Source organism: Salpingoeca rosetta, assembly GCF_000188695.1.
Source record: "Salpingoeca rosetta unplaced genomic scaffold supercont1.35, whole genome shotgun sequence".
In the NCBI taxonomy this organism is placed as follows: Eukaryota; class Choanoflagellata; order Craspedida; family Salpingoecidae; genus Salpingoeca; species Salpingoeca rosetta.
Window position 1 is genome coordinate 631,585 of NW_004754899.1, and position 11,149 is coordinate 642,733.

An 11,149-nucleotide genomic window follows, 5' to 3' on the forward strand; every position below is an offset into this window, starting at 1 on the left:
TGTGGACGTGGAGATGGGACAGTGGGTTGTCTGAGCAGGCTGAGAGGTGCATGTAATACAGCAACACACACTCTAACACCCACTAACACACGCACACACAACACATTCAATCACTGACTTGGCAGCAGCGCCAACAGCGGCAACGACAACACCAGCGTCACGTTTGCAGCAGCAGGCGAGGTATGCCATGAGTTTCAGTGGGCGGGCCGTCGCACCATCAAGCCGTGGCTGTCGTCACAGCACGCCGTCCCTTGGGCTGCATGGCAGTGCATCGCAAAGTGAGCAAGCAGCAGAGCGGGAGAGAATGAGATGAGGGTTAATTGCCGCAGTAGCATCGTCGCTGCTGATGGTGGTGTTGGCATTGCTGCTGCCGTCACACGCTGCACAGTCTCTCTTTGAGTGCAGTCATTTCGCTGTAGCACCTCCATAACACTCACAAGGACACTTGTGCGGCCTCCAGTGCATATACCCTTTGTCAACTCAACCACCCCTCCCCTCACACACACACACACACACACTCACTCACTCACACACACACACACACACACTCACTCACTCACTCACTCACTCACTCACTCACTCACTCACTCACTCACTCACTCACACACACACACTCTCTCTCTCTCTCTCACACACACACACACACACACCGCACTGCCAATGCCAGTTAAACGCCCCCGCCTCATCTTTCTCCGCTTGCATGAGCCAATGGCAACGGGGGACCCGGCGCTGGGCCACACACCTCATGTTTGATGGTGGTTTGTTTCGATCCGTCGCGCGCACCTCCGATGGCTGGTGGTCAGCTCGCCGACGCCTGCGCCCGTCGAGTTGAGAGTTGAGAGTTCAGAGAATGCTGTCCGTGAGAGGTGTGCATGCGTTGGCTGTCGGTGTGGACCAGGGCATGTGTTGGAGACGTGAAGTATAACGGTGTGGTGAGATACATGGAGGAAAAGGGGGAGCAAGAACAAGCATGGGGTTGTGTGTCTTTGTCCACATGACAACAACAACCACACACACACACACACACACACACACACACACACACACACACACACACACGCACACACACACACACACACACACACACACACACACACACACACACACACACACAGCGAATAAATGCGCACACAAGTGGAGCAAGGAAGAACCCCTCTTGCCTGCATGCACGCACGCACGCACTCAACCCAGTCAAGCATCCAAACAGGGCGGCACAAGAACGCACGTGGAGGAAAAAAAAAAGGGAGGGTGAGTCTGTACCTCTTGCCTGCAAGCAAGCACACCCGAGGCAACTCCTCACAAGCAACTCACTTCTTATGTTTATGTGACGAGACAGCTGTATCGCATGAAGTCTTGAAGTCGCATCACCCGCCAAGGGTTTACTTGTGTCTTGCTGCGTGGTGGTGGTGTGTTGTGGTGATCCTGCCCGCGTATGTGCACTGTGATGGCACGCACACACTTTCTTCCGTTGTGCCGAGTGTTTGAGAGTGAGAGGCCAAAAAAACGCAAACAGCACACTTGGAGCAGTGTGCGTGCACAAGCAGAGAAGAAGAGAAGCAGCAAAAAAAAACAAAAAAAAAAGAATAGAACAGTGACTCAGCCGGGATTTGAACCCGGGCCTCCCGCGCACTGAAGCGCTCTTGGTTAAGCGCTTGGGAGAAATTGGCAGGCGGAAATTGTACCCCTCAACTACTGAGTCGCGCTCTTGTTGTAAGTTCGGTGGAAAATCTGCATATCAAAAATTGTTCACTCTCTCGCAAGCCAAGTTGGAGGAAGGAAAACATCAAGCCAAGCAACAGCAAAACGCACACAAGAAAACAAGCAGCAGAGCCGCTTCTTCCCTTCTTCCCTTCCTCCCTTACGTCCCAGCAGCAGTCTCACCAACACACAACACACAAGAACACAGAGACATCCACTGTCCGCAACGTCTGCAAACGTCTCTCTGCAACAGCCAAGAAGTCCTAAACAGCAGAGCAGAGCCGAGGAAGAGGGAATCCAGGAACCCGTCCCTCTCCTGCCTCTTCTGCTTCTCCTGCTTTCTTCTAAACTCAACAAGCAGAAGCACTGCTAGCACTGCAGCCAACAGAAGAACGGAGCTGACAGGCCACGTCATGATCCCACGATCACTTTGTCTCATGCTCGCAGCAGTTTATTCGTTTCGTGTTCAACACAACAGTCAATCACAGAAGAACGCACGTCCACAGCAAGTAACAACACGTGACGGCCGTGGAACGAACTGAAGAACTGCAATTCAAGCTCACAGAGAGGTAAACTGAAACACAAGATGGTGCCACAACAAAAAAAAAAAAATGAACGGTCCCACTTGCCCCATCGAACAAACCCTTTGAACTTGGGCAACGCAACAACAACAACAACAACAACAACAACAACAACAACAACAACAACAACAACAACAACAACAACAACAACAACAACAACAACAACAACAACAACAACAACAACAACAACAACAACAACAACAACAACAACAACAACAACGCAGTGGTGTGGGGCTAACAGCACCTTCAACGAGTGGCCCAGCCCCTCACTCATTCAAAAAAGCAATTGCCATCACACATGGGCATCAACAGCAGCAACCAACGATGGCAGCACTCCATCACACGACCTGCTGTTCGGCCAGGCGCTTGTTTTTGAGCTCTTCAAAGCTTGGACGGTGGGCTGGGTTGTCTGCCATGCACGTGTACGCCAGTTGTTTGTACCACTCGGCAACAGCAAGCGGCTGGCCGTCTGTTCGAAACAATAGAGAAGAGGACGAGTGAGGGGGATGAGTGGCAAGATGCTGCAGTGATGGGGTGTGGGGAACGAAGCAAAACGCATTTCACGTGCGTGTGCATGTGCTTGCTTGCTTCGATAGGCGCACACACACACACACACACACACACACACACACACACACACACACACACACACACACACACACACACACACACACACACACACACACACACACACACAAACACACAAGCACGCGAGCACACGACACGCGAAACCAAATGGTATCCAGGAACCGACCGATGGATTTGGTCCAGACTGTGAATGAAGGACATGCCACTGGCGACATCGCGCAACAGCTGCAGTTTCAGGTCCCATACTGTCATCACCTCGTCCAGAACTACGCTGTTCCGTGGGCGCACCGTGGGCGTGCTCACCAAGGTGAGCTCGTCGCCGACATCCGCTGTCACGACCGCCACATCTTCGGCATCATCTTCGTCGTCGTCTTCCATTCCGCCCATCGCGGCTTGTGCCTCGTCAAGCACTGCTTGCAGGTTCTTTTCCAACAAGTCCTTGAGTGATCCCATGGCCACAAATTCCAGCACCAGGAACGGGCTGCCGTTGGGGTCTGTGCCCGCCCCGAAGAACCGCACCACGTTAGGGTGGCGCGCTTTCCTCAAGAACTCCACCTCCTTCTCAAACTCCAACACCGTGCTCTCGTCGACGGCCATGAGCGCATGCTGCAGAACTTTCACTGCCACCATCAGCGTGTCCCACTTTGCTTTGAACACAATTCCAAATGCACCCGCTGCTACACGCTTGATCAGCCTCAGCTCCTCATACTCAATCTCCCACGCCTTCTTCAGCGCCATCACCTCCTCGTCCCGCTCAGAGAGCAGTCTCATGTGCAGCTTGTCGCTCTTGTGCGACCGCGCATATCGGCGGTAGAGCCACGCCACGACAGGGACGAGGATGAACAGCCCGCCAATCACGGAACCGGCAGCGATGGCGACAACGGGCACGTCAATGCGCTCACATCGGCCGCTGGCCCCACGGCGGTGGCCCTGAGCGCAACCGCAGCGGAGAGCGTAGGTTATCTCGTTCGAAAGCACGCCATCATTGTCTTGCATCAATTCCTCATTCGACAACTCCAGTGTGCACTCCACTGGCGTGTCTTTGAGCTGCAGCACGGGCGGATTCTCTCTCGACGACACTCCTCCAGCGAAGTCAACTGGTGACAAGGCCACGGCAGCACCAGCGACCTCGTTAATCTTATTTGGTTCGTGGATCCAGTCATTGCCGGACAGGTCGAGAACGTCCACCTGCTGCAGACAGAACCCGAGGGACACAGCCGCACGGAGAGAGCGAAAATGTTCTGCCTCGAGGTTCCGCGCGAAAAGTATACGACGACCCCACCGCGTGCAAAGGGCAGGGCTGGGTTGAATACGCGTGCTGCTGATGTCTAGCACGTCCACACTCGGCACATCGATAGCTGGTAGACTAGTGCAGCCTGACACATTCAGCTGGACCAAAGAGTTGTGGATGATGATGGACTCAAGTTGTTTGTTGTCTTGGAGCAGCACGGATCTGAAGGTCTTGCTCGGGCACAGCTCAATTCGTGTGTAGTCGGTGTTCATAAGAGCCAGCTCGTGTACCTCATCTGCAAGGACTTTGCAAATTACATTCATGGGCAGTCGTGTCTGTGTTGCGCCGACCCAGCCAGCATGTAGCACCCGCAAATTCAGAGCTGGCACCAGGCTGAGAAACGTGAACGTTGCGAGCACATTGACATTGATGAGGCTCAGCGTGTGAAGGTGAAGTTCTGCCAAATGATCAAGATGATCCGTACTAAAGGCAGTGGGGTCGATAAACACCCTTGAATTGGTTTCGGGCGCGGCATCAAGTTCGAGCACCTGGAGGGGAGGCAACCCAAAGACCGGTGTCAGATCGACTTGGCGGATGCGGTGGTTCTGAAGCCGCAACTGCGTGAGCATTGGAAGTTGTGTCAAGTTAGGAAGCTTTTCCATCGGGTTTTGACTGAGCGTCAAAACCTTCAACACTGGGAACGGCACCGTGATGTCAAACACAGTGAGAAGGTTGTTGTCCAAGGCAACACGTTTGAGCAGGGAGAGTCCATCCAATTGCCCGTCCAGTGTTGTCAATCTGTTGTGTTCGAGAAAGACCTCAGTTAGCACGCGAGTGCGATGGAACAAGAGGCGCGGCAGACGAGACAGGAGATTGGAAGTGAATTTAACCACGCTCAGTTTGATACACTTGTCAACGATCCCAGAGGGGAGAGTCTGCAGCTGATTCCTCGACATGTCAAGCGTTTCGACCGCGGTAAGCTCATGAAAAACGTCCGCTGGGATGGAAGGAAGGCGGTTTCCGCTCAAGTCCAGACGTGTTAGCCGTGAGAGGCCAGAAAGACTCGTGTCAGCGAGCTGTGTGAGAAAGTTGTTGTTGAGCTGCAACCGCATCAGGCGCGTGCAATTGCCAAACACACTCACTGGCAAGCTGGACAGCAGCATGGTGCTGAGATCCAACGTGGTTACAGACACCAGGCCATCAAAATCATCAGTGGCCAAGTGCTGGACAGGGTTGTGATGAAGCCGTAGTTCACGCAGCCTGGTGAGGGGGTGAAAAAGGCCTGGCGGGAGCACGTGAAAGTCGTTTTCCGACAGTGTCAGAAATTCAAGTGCGGTTGTGCGTACGAAAGCTCTTGCATCGAGTCTCGAAATGATATTCCGGTCGAGATGCAAACCAGTGAGAGCTGTAAGGGGATCGAACAGAGTGGCTGGGAGGCGGTCGATTAAGTTCCCTGCTAGGTACAAGTTTCGCAGAGAAGCCATGCCCTTGAATGCGTCATCATTAAACCCACTCAGGGAAGTGTTTGAGAACTGTAGCTTGCTCAGCAGCGAAACAGGACGAAGGCCCTGCGTATTGACGGCCCGCAACCGTTCACTGTCACGCACCACAAACTGAACAACAGACGGGAAGTTGTTCAGCAAACTCAGATGAAGTGCATTCGCATGAAGTCCGGTAATAACCAATCGGTGACACAAAGGCCACCGAGCAACGGATAAAAGCCACATAAGTGGTTCCTCAGTCAGATCCCTTCCCTGCACGTTCAATGTGAGCGTACGGGCTGCAACTTGGTGCAAGAAGTCAACGCTGGCGTTTGTGACAGACTGCAACACAGCAGCATCGTCTACTGTGACGACCAAGCTCACGTTGCCAATGGGGCCAGGGCACGTCCCCTCAATCACACTCGCCAGTGTGCACCGTCCAGGCTGCACCCCAGGGTCAGCGCGCCGCACACGCTGGTGCTGCAGTGGTTTAGCAGGCAAGAAGCGGCCGTTCCCAGACCCGCGTGGCGCATCGGGTTGCACGTGCGGCACGTCGCGTTGCTGCGCCTCCTGCACATCGCTCACGCCATGAGCTGATGGCCGTCGTGAGCCATGCCGTGTCCCAGTGTTGCAGCACCCAAACGCCTTCATCATGCGCTGAATCGACGACAGGTCAACCGGCACCACATGCGCACGAGCGCGTGTCGCCTCCCCAGTGCCTGGTGCGCCTGATGCGAAATTGGTGTGCGCCTTGCTCCTGGTGTGTGGGTGCCGCACGTCATGGTTGCTTGGCCAAGTAAACGGAACGCCAAAGGTCTCCAATGTGGTGGTGAGATGCACGAGCGTCGCATCAACCTCACTGCACAGCGACAGCGATGCATCAGCCTGCATGTATGTGTTTTGTGTTTGTGCGTGTGCGTGTGTTTTAATATGTGTGCGTGCACGCATGAAGATGGGAACGTGAGATATGAGGTGAATGTGGGAAGCATTCGACACACACACACACACACACACACAACACGCACGCCAAAACGCACCGTCACCCAACACAACACACACAGACACTTCCTCGCACCTGCGAGCCTTGCGCGGGCAGCGCCTGTGTTGTGTGTATCGTTGTTGGTGGTGTTGTTGGCGTGCTGTGCGCAACGAAAGCTGTGCAGGAGGACGCACCAAGTGCGGCCATCACCATCACCACCATCACCAGCAGCGTAACCAGCTTCCCAGGAAATGCACGTGTGCGCTGCGTGCTGTGAGGTCGGCGGTAAGCAGAAGAGAGTGCGGGCGGCAAGTACTGCAAGTACCACTGCGACGACAGTGTTCGCTGGGCAGCATGCTGCTTCAGACGCACATGCACAAGCTCATAATCATTGGCGCGTTGTTGGTGACGACGCCGTCCTGTGTGCGCAGTGCACGCACAGGTGCTCGTTGCGTCCATGTAGACAGCCCTTCGTCTCCTTCACGCACACCGCAGAGGAAGAGGCGAGTGAGTGAGAGTGGGTGTTTGGGCTGTGGCTGTTGGGTGGGTTGGCCTGTCAGCTCTTCTGTTAGTCTGTTAGTCTGTTGGCTGCAGTGCTAGCAGTGCTTCTGCTTGTTGACTTTAGAAGAAAAAAGCAGGAGAGGCAGAAGAGGCAGGAGAGGGACGGGTTCCTGGGTTCCCTCTTCCTCGGCTCTGCTCTGCTGTTTAGGACTTCTTGGCTGTTGCAGAGAGACGTTTGCAGACGTTGCGGACAGTGGATGTCTCTGTGTTCTTGTGTGTTGTGTGTTGGTGAGACTGCTGCTGGGACGCAAGGGAGGAAGGGAAGAAGGGAAGAAGCGGCTCTGCTGCTTGTTTTCTTGTGTGCGTTTTGCTGTTGCTTGGCTTGATGTTTTCCTTCCTCCAACTTGGCTTGCGAGAGAGTGAACAATTTTTGATATGCAGATTTTCCACCGAACTTACAACAAGAGCGCGACTCAGTAGTTGAGGGGTACAATTTCCGCCTGCCAATTTCTCCCAAGCGCTTAACCAAGAGCGCTTCAGTGCGCGGGAGGCCCGGGTTCAAATCCCGGCTGAGTCACTGTTCTATTCTTTTTTTTTTGTTTTTTTTTGCTGCTTCTTCTCTGCTTGTGCACGCACACTGCTCCAAGTGTGCTGTTTGCGTTTTTTTGGCCTCTCACTCTCAAACACTCGGCACAACGGAAGAAAGTGCGTGCGTGCCATCACAATGCACATATGCGGGCAGGATCACAACAACACACCACCACCACGCAGCAAGACACAAGTAAACCCTTGGCGGGTGATGCGACTTCAAGACTTCATGCGATACAGCTGTCTCGTCACATGAACATAAGAAGTGAGTTGCTTGTGAGGAGTTGCCTCGGGTGTGCTTGCTTGCAGGCAAGAAGTACAGACTCACCCTCCCTTTTTTTTTTTCCTCCACGTGCGTTCTTGTGCCGCCCTGTTTGGATGCTTGGCTGGGTTGAGTGCGTGCGTGCGTGCATGCAGGCAAGAGGGGTTCTTCCTTGCTCCACTTGTGTGCGCATTTATTCGCTGTGTGCGTGTGTGTGCGTGTGTGTGTGTGTGTGTGCGTGTGTGGTTGTTGTTGTCATGTGGACAAAGACACACAACCCCGTGCTTGTTCTTGTTCTCCCTTTTCCTCCATGTATCCCACCACACCGTTATACTTCACGTCTCCAACACATGCCCTGGTCCACACCGACAGCCAACGCATGCACACCTCTCACGGACAGCATTCTCTGAACTCTCAACTCTCAACTCGACGGGCGCAGGTGTGTGGGATGGAGTGTCGGCGAGCTGACCACCAGCCATCGGAGGTGCGCGCGACGGATCGAAACAAACCACCATCAAACATGAGGTGTGTGGCCCAGCGCCGGGTCCCCCGTTGCCATTGGCTCATGCAAGCGGAGAAAGATGAGGCGGGGACGTTTAACTGGCATTGGCAGTGCGGTGTGTGTGAGTGAGTGAGTGAGTGAGTGAGTGAGTGAGTGAGTGAGTGAGTGAGAGTGTGTGTGTGTGAGTGAGTGAGTGAGTGAGTGAGTGAGTGAGTGAGTGTGTGTGTGTGTGTGTGTGTGTGTGTGTGTGTGAGCGTGTGTGTGTGTGTGAGGGGAGGGGTGGTTGAGTTGACAAAGGGTATATGCACTGGAGGCCGCACAAGTGTCCTTGTGAGTGTTATGGAGGTGCTACAGCGAAATGACTGCACTCAAAGAGAGACTGTGCAGCCTGTGACGGCAGCAGCAATGCCAACACCACCATCAGCAGCGACAATGCTGCTGCGGCAATTAACCCTCATCTCATTCTCTCCCGCTCTGCTGCTTGCTCACTTTGCGATGCACTGCCATGCAGCCCAAGGGACGGCGCGCTGTGACGACAGCCACGGCTTGATGGTGCGACGGGCCGCCTACTGAAACTCATGGCATACCTCGGCTGCTGCTGCAAACGTGACGCTGGTGTTGTCGTTGCCGCTGTTGGCGCTGCTGCCAAGTCAGTGATTGAATGTGTTGTGTGTGCGTGTGTTAGTGGGTGTGGTGAGTATTGCTGTATTACATACACCTCTCAGCCTGCTCAGACAACCCACTGTCCCATCTCCACGTCCGCACACACACACACACACACACACACACACACACACACACACACACACACACACACACACACACACACACACACACACACACACACACACACAACACTCACTCACTCACTCACTACCTGGTGTCGTTCACTTTGTGGTTGCAGTTTTGCCGCGAGGTTTGAATGTGTCACTCAAAACGGGCACGTTTTCTGTTTGGGGATGCCGTGTCTTATTTCCCGGTGCCGCTTTCTTGGTGGCCAGTCAGTACCCTCAGTGCTTGCAGCCACCCCTTCCCTCCTCTTCATCGCAGAGACGACGTTGATCATGTGACGACGACGGCCACCACCGTGTCCACCACCACGATGGCCACAATGACCACTACCATGGCGTAGGGGCGCGAATGGCTGGACCACAGACGCGGCATGTGGTGGTGCTGGCGTCCATGTGTGGCGGCTGACGCGCAGGGCGTTACAGTAGCGACAGCGGTGATGATCTGTGCCACGTGTGCACGTGTGTGCACGTGTGCGTGTGTGTGTGTGCACGTGGGGTCTGTGGACCAAGTGTCTGGTAGGATTTGTGGGAGTTGCACCCGAAGATCGCGACAATGCAGCAGGTAGGTGTGTGCATGTGTGCATGTGTGCGTGTGTGTACGTGCGTGCATACGTGTGTGCATGTGTGTCGTTCCTTTTGTGTGTGTGCATGTGTGTCGTTCCTTTTGTGTGTGTGTCGTTTCCTTGTGTGCGTGTGTGTGTTTGCCCAGTGTGTTTTGTGTGCGAGAAATTTTTGGTGCGTGCTTGTACCCAATCTCAACACCTGTCCCTCCGAATGCTCATGTTCTATGACCACTCACGGGCCCTGTTGTTGGCATGTTTGTATTATTCACAGGCACACAGCAGTTGCAGAAGACGGCAGCACCACGCCCAAGCCAACGGTTCCACTAGCCACCAGCACACGCCACCACGATGTACACCAACGGAAGCAGCAAAAGCAGCAAAGCGACGAAAGAAGCAGCAAAGCGACGAAAACTCTGCTGTGAACAATCACCTAATACCACATGCACGGCGCCACAGACCAGCCGAAGCAGCGTGGACAGAGGAACACAACCATCAACCCATCAGCCCATCAACCTATCAACCAGCACTAACATTGGTGCAAGGTGCGCTTGTAGCCACAACCACACCTCATCAGAGGCAACAACCACAACAGCAACCACGCGCACGCAAATGAACCCATTTGGAGGGACAACACAAACGCCACTGCCAGCAGGCAACAGGCAATAGGCAGGGAATGGCAGCCATGATCCCAGCACTTCTGCCCCTCCGCATCCCTTCACTCCTGCTCTTTCGTCCCCTGCTGCTGCTGCTGCTCCTCCTCCTCTTCATCATCATCGCTGTCGTCGCTGACGTCTTCGTCTTCCTCATCGGCCTCGTATCCACCATCAACGCTGTCTGTGCACCACGGGCCGTGCACTGCCTCTACATACGGCTGCTGCTGGTGTTGCGTTGTCATCATCATCGTCATCATGTCCAAGGGATGTTCCGTGGCTGGCTGCATGAGTCCTGGCACCACGTCCTCCAACAGCAGCAGCGCCGTGTCGTCATTGTGACCGCGCGTGTCCTCCTCCTGCTGGTGCTGGTGCCATGGCGACCACATCTCGCGCATGCCGCTCAAGGCCTGGGCCATGACCGGGTGCATGGAGGCGAAGGACGGACGGGTCCGCGGGTGGTGCCTGTGACGATGGCGGCGGCGGTTGCGATGGTGGCGGAAGTCGTGGCCATCATACTGCTGCTACTCAAGCACGATGGAGGCACACGGGTGACACAGCGAGAGGTGAGCATGCGTGGCAGTAGTGTGATTGATTGTGTTGAGTGGAATGGCTGGGTTGGCTTGCCGTCACCTCTCATTCGTGTTTGTGTGTCCTTCAGGCACCGTCATGCTCACATGTATGTATGCGTGCGTGTTTGTGTTTGTTTGTTTGCGTGCCACAAGTGTGTATGT

At 54.5% G+C, this 11,149-nt stretch overlaps 3 protein-coding genes and 2 non-coding genes across 5 annotated transcripts; 2 read left to right on the plus strand and 3 right to left on the minus strand.

The window, feature by feature from the left end:
• Positions 1 to 1,592: 1,592 nt before the first annotated feature.
• PTSG_20152 lies at positions 1,593 to 1,699 on the minus strand. The gene has a single exon. It is a non-coding gene; the product is annotated as a tRNA-Gly (tRNA).
• An 871-nt stretch (positions 1,700 to 2,570) lies between these two features.
• On the minus strand, positions 2,571 to 7,017 carry PTSG_10248 (TKL protein kinase; the record flags this gene model as incomplete). Its single annotated transcript, XM_004988530.1, has 3 exons — positions 2,571 to 2,748; positions 3,005 to 6,464; positions 6,655 to 7,017. The coding sequence occupies 3 exons, from the start codon at positions 7,015 to 7,017 to the stop codon at positions 2,618 to 2,620; spliced, it is 3,954 nt and encodes a 1,317-aa protein (XP_004988587.1). The 3' UTR covers positions 2,571 to 2,617.
• A 512-nt stretch (positions 7,018 to 7,529) lies between these two features.
• Positions 7,530 to 7,636, plus strand: PTSG_20153. Its single transcript has one exon. It is a non-coding gene; the product is annotated as a tRNA-Gly (tRNA).
• An 854-nt stretch (positions 7,637 to 8,490) lies between these two features.
• Positions 8,491 to 10,378, plus strand: PTSG_10249 (uncharacterized protein; the record flags this gene model as incomplete). Its single annotated transcript, XM_004988531.1, has 5 exons — positions 8,491 to 8,526; positions 8,951 to 9,060; positions 9,462 to 9,539; positions 10,037 to 10,115; positions 10,340 to 10,378. The coding sequence occupies 5 exons, from the start codon at positions 8,491 to 8,493 to the stop codon at positions 10,376 to 10,378; spliced, it is 342 nt and encodes a 113-aa protein (XP_004988588.1).
• Positions 10,379 to 10,480: 102 nt separating this feature from the next.
• PTSG_10250 (uncharacterized protein) lies at positions 10,481 to 10,932 on the minus strand (the record flags this gene model as incomplete). The annotated part of the gene is made up of 2 exons (XM_004988532.1): positions 10,481 to 10,825; positions 10,864 to 10,932. The coding sequence occupies 2 exons, from the start codon at positions 10,930 to 10,932 to the stop codon at positions 10,481 to 10,483; spliced, it is 414 nt and encodes a 137-aa protein (XP_004988589.1).
• Positions 10,933 to 11,149: the final 217 nt, after the last annotated feature.